At 43.1% G+C, this 14,674-nt stretch overlaps 2 protein-coding genes across 3 annotated transcripts; one reads left to right on the top strand and one right to left on the bottom strand.

Annotated features, from left to right (window-relative positions):
- Positions 1 to 2: 2 nt before the first annotated feature.
- On the bottom strand, positions 3 to 4,059 carry LOC110978426 (uncharacterized). Its single transcript, XM_022233422.2, has 3 exons — positions 3,257 to 4,059; positions 1,953 to 2,233; positions 3 to 1,511 (listed from the first exon to the last, which is right to left on the bottom strand). The coding sequence occupies exons 1-3, from the start codon at positions 3,651 to 3,653 to the stop codon at positions 1,206 to 1,208; spliced, it is 984 nt and encodes a 327-aa protein (XP_022089114.2). The 5' UTR covers positions 3,654 to 4,059; the 3' UTR covers positions 3 to 1,205.
- A 284-nt stretch (positions 4,060 to 4,343) lies between these two features.
- Positions 4,344 to 14,667, top strand: LOC110978405 (CUB and sushi domain-containing protein 2-like). 2 transcript variants are annotated; one of them, XM_022233392.2, is made up of 13 exons: positions 4,344 to 6,542; positions 6,788 to 6,967; positions 7,284 to 7,463; positions 7,957 to 8,175; positions 8,349 to 8,519; positions 9,139 to 9,390; positions 9,568 to 9,738; positions 10,877 to 11,071; positions 11,397 to 11,570; positions 12,017 to 12,508; positions 12,817 to 12,867; positions 13,048 to 13,135; positions 13,322 to 14,667. In XM_022233392.2, the coding sequence occupies exons 1-13, from the start codon at positions 6,473 to 6,475 to the stop codon at positions 13,872 to 13,874; spliced, it is 2,796 nt and encodes a 931-aa protein (XP_022089084.2). In that variant the 5' UTR covers positions 4,344 to 6,472; the 3' UTR covers positions 13,875 to 14,667. The 2 variants fall into 2 exon arrangements, with proteins under 2 accessions (XP_022089084.2, XP_087004801.1); XM_087148675.1 differs by having other exon boundaries at positions 6,785 to 6,967.
- Positions 14,668 to 14,674: the final 7 nt, after the last annotated feature.

The following is a 14,674-nucleotide window of genomic DNA, read 5'->3' as shown; positions in this document are numbered from 1 at the left end:
TGTCTCTTTTCACTTCCAATATGTATCTTTATTTCACATCTCACACGTTAAATAGAAAAAAAAATGTTAATAACATTAAAGTGAGTTTTCCATCACACTTGCAATTCGAAAAAAAAATGAGACAAATCACAAAAGTGAAACGAAAGTCGTCAGATTCCACCGACTGGGGATCAGAACCGTAACGCCATGTTTTTTGCTGAACGGAGAATGGGACGCAGAGACAAGCTAAGCGATTCCCGACATAATACGGGCGTTTCACAATGATGCGCCTCCAAGAGTCTGCAAGGCGTTGGCCAATCACAATGAGCAAAGTCTGTCGACCCGATGCGTGTTTCGAAAGGGTTGACAGATTTACCGCGTTGTGATTTTTCAATGCGTTGGAAACTGTTGAAGGCGCACTATTGTGAATCGCCCTTATTATGAACATCAACAGATTGTTAATTCGCCTATAAGTATTTGCGTAAATACACGAAACTCTTTGCGCAGGTCAGCTAGCTAAATATTCACTCAAAAATTTGCTCTTTAGGGTAACCAGTACCAGAGCAAAATATAATTTGCAAGAGATCAACTCTTATACATTTAACAATAAAACGCCGGAGTGGACGGAATTGGTTAAACATTAGGCACATAAGTTACAGCTGAAAATTCGTTACTGCATCAGCACATCGTCAGCCTGTCTGTCACTCAATCTTTCTCTCTCTGTGTCTCTCACTATCTGCTACTGTTCTTTTTCATCCTTATATCACATCCACAGTCTCTCGTCAACAACTCACTGTCAGTACATTTGTTACTCATGACTCCACACCTCAGCCATTTCTTTTACACCCCTCTTTCACACTGAGGGGACTCACACTACACACACCCTGTCTTGATCATCGCCTTTATTGTTCATCCTTTTCCTCACCCTATTTATTACTCCACCCGACACCCTATTTACCCCTCTCTATACATGTACATGTATTCCCCGATCTCCCTCATCCTCTGTTTCTGTGTGTCATAATGTGCAAACGCTCTAATGTCACGGTTATATAAAGCTTTTCAGTTTGCACTTGCTCAATACAACTTAACCTCAATCGGGGGAACACTTTGGCACCCCTGTCGAGTTACACTCAACAGTAACAGAGGTGACGATTGTCTTAAAAGCAATGCAGAATTTCAGTTATGAGTTCCCTGCAAGCCACTGGCTGAATGTTTGTGTTCTGTCTTCAGACGGCGGATGCTTCATCTTCGGCTACGCCGTCCGTAGCATCTGTCTCCTGCGTCGGTGCCCCCGCGGCTTGCCTGGCCAGCCTGGCTAGACGCACCTTCTCTGCGTGTGCTTTCCTCTTTTCTTGTTTCTCCTTCATGGCTTGTAGGCGGGCCTCCTTGTTCTCCGCCACCCTTTCCATGTCACTGGCGTTCTTGATGGCTACTTCTCTCTTCTGCGCCTCCTCTGAAGCATCCAGGGATTCGTGGACATGTTTCTCCTTAGCTGTTGTGTTGAGTTTCTCGATTTTCTGAGCTTCCTTCAACTGTTAAATTATGAGAAAAACGGAATAACCATCAGTAACCGTTCGATTAAGACTGTTAAGACTAGTTAGTCGAAAAAAGCGGTAATTGAAGATTGTTCATTCGCGTTCATTTTTTTCAGCACGAAGTGCAAAATGATGTTGCCCTTATGTTCAGCACAATCATACGTTCTTATGTAGACGTTGCTCTGGTATTATTGATAAGCTGTTTAAAGAAAGAGAACTGTTCTCATTCGGCAAAAGCCCTCTACAACTAATGACAAATGTGACTGAGTTACTCAAGTTACTAGTCAAAGCTTGCGGAAATTGTCCAACAAAGTTGCCTTCTACAGCCTTGTCTTGGTGGATTTTTTTTGTTTTTAAATCAACTGTTGGTGTTATTCTGATGTTGATGTTGTTCTTATTTCAATGGCAAATTTAGGAAAGCAACTGTATTATTTTTACCCTTCTTCTCTCCTCGGCCTTTTTCAACTTGGCCTCCAATTCCTCCTTGGTCAGCGTTCTCTTCTTGGTCTTTTTCTTCTTGAGCTTGGCCAGGCGTGCCGGCGGCTTCTTGAGCATGCCGAAGTCTGGGGCGATCATGACGTCGAAGGCCATGCCGCTATGGCCAGCCACAGGCTTGGATAGTAGGCCTTGAGTCTTGAGTTCCTTGATGATGTCTTGGTCGGTGCGAGCCTTGCCACTACGCTTACGGCAGGAGATTTGAGTACCGTGGAGGGTCAAGTCTGTGGTTCATTCGAGAGGAACAAAACAGAAACGGTTGTGAGAACAATTATTGCTGTCTTGCCTTAGAGAAAACGAAGTTGGTTTGGAGCAAATTTTTGTGATATGGAAGGGAGTACAGTACGCCCTAAATTAAGTCTAAAAATCACGTCCAAAATAAAAAGCTTTTACCCCAAAATATTCTTTTAATAAGAAAATCACAGTAACAGGCATGATGCAGTTGTTGTTAACTTGCTGTTAATCTTTTTGTTGCTTAAAAATTCGAGCTTCTGTGTGAACGAAAGAAAGCCATTTGCCTTGGAATACGCACGGCTAATACCAAAGGCAACCCAGTTTACTGTTGAATGGATTTACTAGGCCTTAATTGGGTCAATTTTGTCACAGTGCATGGCTGCTTTTATGCCACCCAGGTATTCAGTTAGTAAAAGAGATGAATATTCAAAGCCTTCAGGTACCTCTTGCTCAGTGGCTCGTAACGTAATCTGATTGACTAAACACAATAGCTACAACGACGTCACAAGCTTGTTGTCAAAGCAGTCTTTTATCTTCGCCACGCTCGCATACTTAAATAAGTCGGCTCTGCTAGAATTTGTTTGCAGCCTCACAGCGTCGTATAAAAGAAAATAATGTTATCTACAATAGTTGTTTGGTTTGAATTATGGTCTTGCGTCGAGATGAAGGAAATTTCGTTTATGACTCGGGATATTTTAAGCCTAAACGTAAATTATTTTAAACAAAATTATCTTGAAGGAGAAAATACTACATGTACAAAACGATTGGTTCCCCGTCTCTTGTGAGCGCAGATTCTTTTTGAAAGGTCAATAGTTTTTCTTAGTGAAGGGCATTTCCGTGAAAAGTGGAGAATGTGAGAGGCACATGATATGCACAGCTAGCTAGCTGTTACTGTGGTTTTCGGTCATGTTAATATGTTTCGATACAAGTTGTTATCAGACCTTGGGTTTTGGTGTGCTTTGGTAATTTTTTTCGATGAGCTTTTGGTGTGAAGAGACGTGCAAATAAGTTACCTGGTGTGTTTGGCCGTTGCCTGTCCACAACGGTCTCTACGAGCGTTGGGTCAGATTCTTCTGTGATGATGTAACCGTAGTCGGCCTCCAGACCGCTATCGCAGGTGTGTGCCGACGCCTTGCTGGTAGCTGACGACACCCCTCGGACCACCCCGGCAGACCCTGTGTCGCTCCGGAGTGACTCACGAGACACAGCCCGGTCTCGCTTCAGTTCCGTCACCGCCGTCTCCTTTCTTCCGCCGCTGCCGGACTTTACACGGATGAGCTTGGAGTTTGGCCGGCCAGGCTTGGTCTTGCTGGACCCAGCCGAGGCAGGCTTGCTCCCTGGCGGGTCGGACCAGGCCTGAGAAGACCCGACTGAGGGTGTTACTGCATTCTTAGACCCACCACAACCCATCGTCTCCCTGATTTCTGCTCTGCGTAGCCACGCACGTCTCTAGCGTAAATATGTTGTCGCGACACTTCACTGCACTGCAAAGTGCTAAAACTAAGTTAAAAGCAGACAGAGCTTGTTTTTCGAAGCAGAGTCCAAAGTTCGAGAGGTATAATACACACTAACGTCGCGCAGTTTATCTGGTATTCCGGAGATTTGGTGTAGTTTTGTATCAAGCAAAAACAGTGACTTCCTCTGACTGTGCCAGCTACACTGTAGCTCTCATAACGTGCGTTGGGCATCAACCAACAGTAGAAGCTGGAAATCGTGCACAGGTATTAGCCTGATTGCGCGCAGTGATATCGAAAAAGATGTAATACATCGAAGGTCCTTGTTCCACGCCTCGTACAATGATAATGTCTCCCCTCACCATTGATTGCTTCCCCTGTACTCACCGCGTTGCACCCCTTGTTATTGGCCTGCGTCGCCGTTGCTATGGTCAATAATGACGCTCCCGGCCTTCGCAGGGTTATGACCGTTGTCATGGAGCGTCAATATGCTGTAGTGCGCCGCCAACGTCGGTACAAGATGTAGCCCCTATTCAGATGGTTCAGTCCACTCACCGTGTGTGTACGTGCGGCCTTGGTTGTCACGTGTATATTACTCTGCGCTAAAGGTGGTATATAGTTACCACATAATTAGTCCTACTTTCCAAGTAATTTCGTCTGACTGTACCTTGGTAATAGCCATACGGCAGGCAATATTTCAAATTGACGCCATGTATACTCGTCCAGACTAATTGGCCTGTACAAGTTTGCTTGGGTATGACAAATGATCATACAATCTATGGACGCAAACAGTTTGACTTGCTGTGTGCTAAGTATGATTTATGTCTGGCTTTGGCCTGATAAAAATTATCACTAACATCATCGACGAAATTTATGCAGGAAATGAGCCATGGTTTCGGTTTCAGAAGAAAGAAAGTGTCAATATGCTAAAAATGCTGTGTAATAACTAGATCTGGTCTACGGATTTCTTGAATTAAAACAATTTTAGCCATAAATCTATTTTGTAAATGAACATGAAGGATGTTCTGTGCATTTATTCAGTTTCGTTTATCATAACAATTATTTTCTCTTTAAACTGGTAATGAAACTTTTGTTCATGCTATAGGTTTTCGTCTAAGTATCGATCGCTGTGTACGTACTGAAATGTCATGGCCAATCGATCTTCCCCATGGTTCCTGGAAAAAAATTGCCGGTATAATCATGACAAAAGCCAGCAATTCTGCTCAATGGATCGAGAATGGAGTGTTCACCGACGTCGTTGCATGAGAGTTTAATACTCTTGCTCCCATGATCCTTCCCAAAATAGGAATCGGTCTGCATTGTTTGCCCGTAGTAATGAGATCAATGGAGGGCGCTGTCGTAGAGAGTGTGAAGGAAACCCAGACAACCTCTTAACACTGAATGCCTGTTTTGCGTTCAAAAATCGAGACAGTAATTTTATTACATTGTAAGTCACTGTAGGACGTGGTACCTGACCCTGTGTCTTAAAAATAATTATGGTTTGGTAATTTGTTCGAACAAAATTTTGTCATTCTGTTTTGGGAGCACACCTCATACTTAAATCTGATAGCGATAAAAAAATTTTTTGAATTCTGTGTTTGCCTGTTATAAGAAACTTTTATCGGCCCACTCTCACGTGACCTCATGCAGAGGACTTCAAAATCCTGACCTGTTTCCGCTGCCGAGTGAGGGCGCTAAACGTCAATTAGTACATTCAGTCTCCCGGTCCCGATCCATGCCAGTGAGTGAACCACATTTTTCCTGTCAGAGTGCGCATGTGCGACTTATACAAACTACTACTTCAAAGCTACTGCAAGGCCACGGAACATTGTCAGCTGATGAAAGATGCCCGATGTTTGCTCCTCTTGGGTCAGCCAAAATGTGCTATTTATTTAAAGTCTTTAATGAGAATGACCCCACGGTCTTACTGTTGTATAAGGCTCCTTATCGCGTAATGATACATTCTGTGGGGTAATTTGTAATCGCGCTATAAGATAAATTATTCCGCTATCACCAAGTCATATCAATATTTGGATGAAGAAGAATCCTTCCCCTTCAAATATAGCAATAACGATTGAGATTTACGCAACCATGGGACAGAGATGTCTCGAGATTGGTCTTCAGCAGGCCTGGGTACTATAGGGAGTTGCATCAGGGCAACGTCATTCGATCGCAAGCATCCATATCTCTCTATTAGTGGAGAGAGTAACGCCAAATTTAGATCAGTTACGAAACCCCTCACCAAAGTGTTAACACCTGAGACATCATGAACCTGTAATTGGGAGCGGAATAGTGGAGATTCTATAGGCTAGGAATACATCAGTTGCCAAGAGGCGAACTAGGGTCCGTCCAAAGATCTGACAGACGTCGCTTGATTTTAATTTGTATGTTGGTCTTATCATACTCTTACCAACCATGGTCATTTACCCACAGCTAAGCATGATAGGGATATCGAAAAAAATGTTTGTCGTTAGTCGGAGGTGATAAGATTGGTCAGGTCAGGGGACTGATGGTAACAAGCTGTCCATGACGCTGACCGGCTTTCATCTATCAGGAAAATGATTTTATTTCCTTTCTGACGTATACATCGTTCGCAGCAGCGACAAGAAGAAGCGTACAGAATCTCTTTTAAGTGAAAATCGCATTGGATCGTTTGTTCTACGGGGAACCTACCACTCAATTCATAGAGCATTCGATCGACGCGACCCGGCCGTACGCAAGCTGTGCGATTGATGTCTAAGCTTTACATGTAATTGATGAGTTCCTTTGGCCACCATGGACAGCTATAGAAATCGCCAAGTTCTTCCCTTGTTTGTGTTCTTTGTCCTGATTACCGCCAGTCAAGGTAAGAGTAATATTTTTGACAAAGTTGAAATGCTTTTTACCACTCTGATGCATAATCCTTAACCTCCATATTGTTTTTACTTTTGTTATGGTAAAGTTTGATTAAACGCTGCTTTCGAAGTTGCTTGTAATTTCGTAACGTCCCGGGCAGTTGCTTGAATGTTTTCCCTAAAGTCTGTGTTGTTCTAGCTCTTCTGTTTTTTTCATTCAAAACCTCTTTTTTAAAACTTGTTTTCTTTCCAGCAGCGATCCCGTGTAACTCCACTGAGTCTCTCAGTAACGTAGCCTGCCACACAAACCAAACCAACGGACTGGAGTACGTCGTTTGCGAGTGCTTGCCAGGCTATGAGCTTCAAGGACCGACGTCAGTGGCTGTGTGTCTCGAGACGGGGCAGGGCTGGGGCGAGACAATGCCAAACTGCACAGGTATTGGTCGATTACTCCCCTTCATACACATGATGCCATCTCCCAAATAACCTTCATTATTCTTCGGTTTTCAAGCTGCATAACTCTAAGATTTTCTCTCTGTTAATGGTTGATATCACCCTGAGAAGTAACTGTGATCACAATTGAAGAAGTGTTTAAAGGCATACCGTCAGTTTGTACGTCTTATCTTTAAACCATTCAGGAAAGCTCTGCCATGAAATCCAACCGTTGGAGACTCACTCGTTAATTTTTATTAACACAAAGAGATGAAATCAGTGGTTTCTCTGAGTAACTTAGTCTGTCATTAATGTCATAGCAATCCGATGTCTGGCACCCGACTCGCCTGCAGGGAGCATTGTCACTCCTGCGCACGATAGTTACATCACGGGGGGCACCATCACCTACACCTGCCTTGAAGGATTCAGTGGAGATGAAGACCCCACGCGGCGATGCCTGCCTGACGGAACATGGTCAGAGACGAACTTCAGGTGTTTACGTGAGTGTTAAGACTGATTCTCCCCAATGGTCACTTTTCTTTGATTCTCAATCGGAGCTACTAGTGCCGGCATTGTTTTCACTATTCTCTGTCTGCCTCCTCGGTATACATGTATAAATATTGTTTGCTCTTTCTTGAACAGCAAAGGGTATGCAATATACGTCCCATGCGGGCGTTTTCTAGTAGAAATGTTGTGCGAGTTGCCATTGAAGGATTTTTTTTACATCAATCTGTAATTCAGTTTTTAAGAGGCAACAGAAATGTTTCATTTTTCTACGGTAAAAGTTCATCTATTCTAGTGTTTGCCTCTAAAAAAATCCCAGTCTCTATCGATGTATTCCTGAACAGAGAAAGGTGAAGGAAAGGTCGTTGCAATAAACAGGTTTATTTATTATAATATTTATAACTAAAGAGAACGACCATTAATCGCCACTAAGGTATACAATTCACAAGTACATGTAGATTTCTTCTTGTTTGAATGTCACAAAACCAGCCTGTTCTGCTACTGGTCTCTTGTACGATTCGCAAAGCTGTTTCATCCCGGTTGAGAACGGTGTGTCATGGAGCGAAGCCCAATCGAGCTGCAAGGCGAACGGTTGGTCGTTGGCTAAGGTTGAGAACAGCGAGGAGCAAACGTTTCTGTCTTCTCAAATTGATTCGAGGGAACACTGGATTGGCGGAAAAGAAGCCACTAATTGGATCTGGGAAAGCAGTAAGTAAATGGAAAAAGTTCAGTTAAAATCTGGCAGTGGTGTTGCACGTTGGCTGGCAGGGTGGTTTCGATGTCAGTGTTTGAGCTTTTTTTTTTCTTTTATAACGTCAGCATTTTTTTATGTCCGCCGAAATCATAACTTGGTTTTGTTGCAATACACCGTATACCTGCAGGTCAGATGCCGATCGAGTATTTCACTCTGGCAGACGGGGAACAGAACATTGTCGATAATGAGGGCTGTCTTTATTTGAGTGCCCTGCCTGATCGCAGTGACCTCCAATGGAATGATATCAACTGTGGATCAAGTGTGAATCCCAGAATGATGTACTCAATATGTCAGTTTGGTAAGGCTTTCGCGTCGGCTAGTGGACTCGCTTTCTTCGCGCAGAATGAAATACTGATGACAGTACATTTGAAATGTTTAAATATTAGTAAAATGTTTTGGAATCCTTCCTGGATTTGTTGTCAATTTAAGGCTAGCTGGACTCCAAAAGAATGATCATGGTTCCCACTGATTCGTGTGCTTTGCAGTGGTTCGGTTGATGGGGCCGTTCCACCTGACGACTGTCAAAGACCGTCTTGACATCCACCGTGCGCCGAACATGTCGCGACTATATTTGGTATCGTTTAACAAATGCTTGAGGAGAGGTTTCTATTTCGTAATTAGAGTCTATGTAAAAGAGGGCCCTCAGTAAGGCGCATATTTATAAAGCGGACTCAGTGGGTTTGGTGAAGCTTCAGACAAAGTAAAGGTCATTTTTCCTTCTCCGAATTCCACACTATATGGACAAAAGGTGGGGCTGTACCGCAATTTACCTAGAATAGATGATCAATTGAGTCCAGTGCGCCTATGGAGAGTCGGTTTCACACCTTAAACCTCAACCCAACCACTGTCCAAGTGGAAGTCTCCGTGATTCAGTTCAGTTAACTGATGAAGAACCGTAATTATTATTTTCCTAACAGACCTGCCATGTCCCAGTCTTCCTAATTTTGGGGCTTACGACAAGTATTGCATTGAATTCAGCCAGGTCTCTCGCACCTGGTACGGCGCTAGAGATTATTGCAAAAGCAATAATAGATGGTTGGTGGAAGTTACAGATCAAGGCCTGCAGGATTTTCTTAGAAACGCCTTGATGAGTTCCTACGGAGGTACCAACACACATTGGTGGATAGGTGGGACTGTCAGTACATCTCGTGTATGGAGATGGACAGACGGTGAGTGAGAATTATGGGTAGACAGAAATTACTACTGAGTACCAGATATTGCCAAAATTTCCAAAATGTTTTCCAAAAATCACCTGATGTGTCACCCACATTTCTTGAAGTTTGTTTCAAGCTGTTCCTGGTTTTTTCTAAAGACAATGCTGCATGTTTTTTTTTCGTATTTTTCAGGTGAATTGGTAAAGGACACCTTTTGGAAGGATGACCAGCCTGGCTGTGATCCTTCGTTTCCATCTGGACAGGATGTCAAATGCATTGAGATGAATTTCAATGTACAACAGATGGACAATTGGCAATGTCTATCTTGCGAGAATCAGCAGAGATATTACATCTGTCGTTCAGGTAGGGAATTTCACTGTTCATTTTTTGCATTTTCTAATATCCATGACAATGCGTGCTCTGTTGACGTGCTATAAATGTACGGTGCTATTCTGTGACGTCACATCGCCTTTTTGATGTCGTCATATGTCCTGTTTTAGTTCTTCTTACTGTTTCAGTGATGTAACTGTTTCAGTTTTGTTACATTGCCGGTTTATTGTCGTTTTTACCGGTTAAATTTCCATCACACTGTCATCTACTATCGTCATAGTGCTGGATCATCGTCATCGAATGGATACTTCAGCACCGTCACATTGCCAGTTCATTGTGGTAGTTTATCGGGTGAAAGAGTCACGGATTACTTGCAGAACTGGAGCGCTTATTGTTTGTGATCAGGTTCTTGTTTGTGGTCAGGTTCTTGTTTGTGGTCAGGTTCTTGTTTGTGTTCAGGTTCTTTGTGGTCAGGTTCTTGTTTGTGGTTAGGTTCTTGTTTGTGTTCAGGTTCTTGTATGTGGTCAGGTTCTTGTTTGTGGCCAGGTTCTTGTTTGTGATCAGGTTCTTGTTTGTGATCAGGTTCTTTTTTGTGGTCAGGTTCTTGTTTGTGATCATGTTCTTGTTTGTGGTCAGGTTCTTGTTTGTGGTCAGGTTCTTGCTTGTGGTCAGGTTCTCGTTTGTGGTCAGGTTCTCGTTTGTGGTCAGGTTCTCGTTTGTGATCAGGTTCTTGTTTGTGATCAGGTTCTTGTTTGTGATCAGGTTCTTGTTTGTGGTCAGGTTCTCGTTTGTGGTCAGGTTCTCGTTTGTGATCAGGTTCTTGTTTGTGATCAGGTTCTTGTTTGTGGTCAGGTTCTTGTTTGTGATCAGGTTCTTGCTTGTGGTCAGGTTCTTGTTTGTGGTCAGGTTCTCGTTTGTGGTCAGGTTCTCGTATGTGGTCAGGTTCTCGTTTGTGGTCAGTTTCTCGTTTGTGGTCAGGTTCTTGTATGTGGTCAGGTTCTTGTTTGTGGTCAGGTTCTCGTTTGTGGTCAGGTTCTTGTTTGTGATCAGGTTCTTGCTTGTGGTCAGGTTCTTGTTTGTGGTCAGGTTCTTGTTTGTGGTCAGGTTCTTGTCAAGACTCAGTGCCATCTATTTCTCAACCAAAAATCTCACATTTGAAAACTTTTGGCAGATGCAAGGAATATCACCACCTGTGGAGACCCAGGCGTGCCTCTTCACGGCACACGGTCTGAGCTTGAGTACGGCACTTTTAATACCAGCGATATCATTCAATTCATGTGCGAGGAAGGGTACAAACTCACTGGGTCTGAGTCCAGAGAATGTCTGGCCAACGGTACTTGGAGTGGCCTACCAACCACCTGCAACAGTAAGACACAAACATGGCACAATGAACTTGATATAATATCTCACATATCTCATTACTTGTAAAGACAAAAATCTGAGGTTTCTTTATGATCTAAGAATAGCAAATTTGACTAATTTTTAGATTTGGAAAAAGTTTGATTTGGGCTTTAAAAAAATCCATCATTATTTGTAATACAGTGTACAACGAACCTTAGCACGCTCTCTTACTGAACGTGTTCCACTGTGCATAGTACGTCTTCAGTTTTCTGTTTGGACAGGCAATAAAAATTATAACTTCCTTTAAGAGTCCTGAACTCCTGATCTAGATGTTCTATTTATCCGAACAGTTATTACTTGTGAAGAACCGACGCCAACAGCAAATGGTAACGTCACTGTGTTGTCGGCCGAGTACCGAGGCTTGGCCATTTTGTCCTGCGCGGAGGGATACGAAATTGACGGCGAAGCACTAATTGTATGCATGAGCAACGGATTGTGGACTTCGCCTAACTCCACGTGCGTCGGTAAGGCTTACGGTGTCTTTTAAACCTTGGAATCGTCTTAGTTTGGGCTTCTGGCTATGAGATTAGCTTCTGCGATGAAAGAATAAGGCACAAAGTTCTTGCACCGAGACATCAAACCGTCTCATGTACGTCAACAGTTATATTTTCATTGCAGTAAACGTTTGAAATTGATTGTAGAATCAAAAATGAATAGCCAGAGACGGAGCGAGGCTTGATGAGAAACCTACAAAGTTGTCTGCTAAGTCTAAACCTAGAAATGGGTTAAGGGCGTAAGACGTCTCTCTGTCGATCAGAAGAGATTATGTTATGAACTTGGTTTAAATAAGATTTTTTTCAGATTAGATTTAGTTCTAAAGGATCGTCAAAGCTCTGGTAGAATTGGGATGGGCAGTTTCCGTGTAGTTGATGCACATCTGTAACCCTGGAGAATTTGTCTCCGTATTTAGAAGTGCGAGTGACCAGCCCCGAATATCTGACGACATCAAGCGAAGTTACTGCTGTTGTTTCCACAAGTAAAGCTGCTTCCACGACCACACAGCCTACAAATTACTCATCAGCGACATCAGTAGAGCTAACTACTCTACAACTGACCTCCAGACCCGATACTGGAGTGTCTACCTCGATAACAGACCACTCTGGTGGAACAACTCCAGAAACATCAAATCCAACGACACAAGGGGTTGCCACAGTACCGACATTATCAACTGGAAAACCTATATCCACATCGTATGCAACTACGCCATCAGCACATTTAACACCCGTGGAGTCGACCGCTCCACATTCCACTACAGCTCCACCACAAGCCACGACTCGGGTTAAACCTTTGTCAACACATCACGTGACAGAAGTGGCCACCACGTTGCCGTCCATTTCAAGGACCATGAGTGAGAGCCTGACGACATCAGAGGATGCCATAACCATCGTTTCGACAGATGCAGGTAAAACTAAGTGTTGCTTTTGATAAGGTGTTATTAATCAATGCAAAAGGTTTTCTGATGCTTTAAGTTGGTTTTGACAGCAATTGATAACAAGCTAGATCGTCCCTCTACGAGGCAATTCGGGGGTAAAAAAAAACACCCAACATTATACCAACTTCAACCTCTTTGTGCGTTTGACTCGGCAAAAGATAGAGCCCGTATTTTTCTTGCTTTAATTCGATTTGTGTGTTTTGTGCTGGGATGTAAAAATAGAGCAAGGACTGCACTGTTTCTCAAAAACTGATGGTCGTAAATCTCTCTGACATTAGGTAGCCCAGATGACGAAGCCACATTGGGATCCACCGAACTGCTTATAATAAGTACGTATCCATGGTAATTCCACTTAATTTCATTCCTAAATTGTTGTTTTCAAGCTGGAATATGACAAGATAACAAGTTTGAACATGTTGAAACCGGATTAAAACAGAAATTTGTTGAATACTGTAGGCATTCGTTGATTCAAAGTGTCCAACGTTGTTGTTTCTTTTCCTTATTTCTAGTCACCGTTAGCTCCATTCTGGGTCTGATCCTGTTGATTTTCCTGCTGATAACCATTTGCTGGTGCTGTTCCTGCCGAAAAGACAAAAAGTAAGAATAAAAATTTCTGCTTTCTGAAAGCTATCATCCATACAGAAGATTTTTTCTTTTGCAGCTGTTTAACAATTTGTCTTCAGTTGAGGGGAAAAGAAAGACAGAATTTAGGAGATTATAAAATATGGTTTTGTCTTTTTTTAGGTTGAATGTGCCTCTTATGATTTTATTCTACCGTTCCAGGCACTTGGAGCGTTACAAGGCATCTGTAGCACTTGCCAACAAACCAGCCAACCTGGAGACGGAGACCGTCCCTCCGGACGTCATCGGTGACTTAGTGGTCTCCGCCTGGCCACGGAGCAGTTTCTTCGACGTGCGGAGCGGACCCCCAACCGTCGACAACGACTACCACGGCTTAGGCGGAGACTACGCTGAGCCCGACTATAGCACTATCCTTCCGCGGGCGTCTGTCAGGCACGAGTCGTCCAGCAGCGCCTACCAGGTCCCGCAATTCCCCGCCTACGCCAGGGCGCTCTTCCGGCCAGAGATGTCCCGCGGTAGGTCGTTGCAGCAAGCCTTGGTGGAAGAGATCGAACTAGAGAAACATGTCTATCAGGGTGCTATTAATGGAGCTCAGAGTGAGTCTGGCGACGATGAGGCGCTGGAGTCCCACTCCTTTGGCCAGGCGGAATTATTTGTTGTTCCCAGCGAAGAGAAGAGTGACGCTCTTGGTTACGCAAAAGTGGAGCTTAACCGAGGAGGTAGTCACCTTAGCTACCCCTCTCACCATGCTTGATTTCTACTCTAGCGTCATGGTTGGGAAATCTATGTTTATCTCTAGGATTGTTGGTGTCATCTTGATCGTCGTCATTGTCATGGAAAAGTTTGTCGTCATAATCGTAAGTTTTGCCGTTAGTAGTGATGTTATCACCACATTCAGTACACCACCCACCATCACCACTGCCTCAGTCAAGCACCACCTCCACCACCATCACCATTATAACCTGTACTGTCACCTCATCTGTTGACACCATCCCCACATCTGTTGACACCATCACCATAAAGATTTTTAACATCACCTTCACTACCGTCTACTTTGAAACCGCATTTTTTAAATGACGTACATCTTATTTAAATCGTGTAAAAAGCAAAATAAGAAATTCTACAAATCCTAATCATTAAAAACTTTTAGATACCATGTCTTTCCTTCATTTAATTATAGGCATGGCATTTTTAGAACACTCAACCCATGAAGACAGTTTGTTGGACTATTAATCACTTTTAAGTGGTACAGATTTATAGAACTTGTGTTTCGTTTTTGTTTTAACTGTTTCACCTGCTCCTACAAGGTATGCAGCCCTTGTGAAGTGAAGTTTGAGAAATCCTAATTTCCGTTAGAATCTTTCTAGAAAGTATTCTTTATATTATTTAAAGTATTTAACTAGAAAGCACAGATACATACCATATCGCCAACCGTCTTCACCGAAAGTTTTCGGTATTTTGTAATGAATACAAAACGAGTGAAAATGCTCGACTTTGGAATGTTGACAGCACGGGTGTTGTTGGGAATAAAATTGTTAGAAACTTGAGTGGTAT

This window comes from Acanthaster planci, linkage group LG18, assembly GCF_054643075.1.
Source record: "Acanthaster planci isolate LZ-2023a linkage group LG18, COTS_SCS, whole genome shotgun sequence".
NCBI lineage: Eukaryota > Metazoa > Echinodermata > Asteroidea > Valvatida > Acanthasteridae > Acanthaster > Acanthaster planci.
This window is presented reverse-complemented; position numbering and strand designations above follow the sequence as displayed.

Coding starts and splice junctions, on each gene's coding strand:
- LOC110978426 (XM_022233422.2), bottom strand. CDS start 3,653: ATGGGTTGTGGTGGGTCTAAGAATGCAGTAACACCCTCAGTCGGGTCT. Junction 2,234..3,256: donor GCAACGGCCAAACACACCAG/GTAACTTATTTG, acceptor AATGAACCACAG/ACTTGACCCTCCACGGTACT. Junction 1,512..1,952: donor AGGCCGAGGAGAGAAGAAGG/GTAAAAATAATA, acceptor ATAATTTAACAG/TTGAAGGAAGCTCAGAAAAT.
- LOC110978405 (XM_087148675.1), top strand. CDS start 6,473: ATGGACAGCTATAGAAATCGCCAAGTTCTTCCCTTGTTTGTGTTCTTT. Junction 11,072..11,396: donor CCTACCAACCACCTGCAACA/GTAAGACACAAA, acceptor TTATCCGAACAG/TTATTACTTGTGAAGAACCG. Junction 11,571..12,016: donor GCCTAACTCCACGTGCGTCG/GTAAGGCTTACG, acceptor CTCCGTATTTAG/AAGTGCGAGTGACCAGCCCC.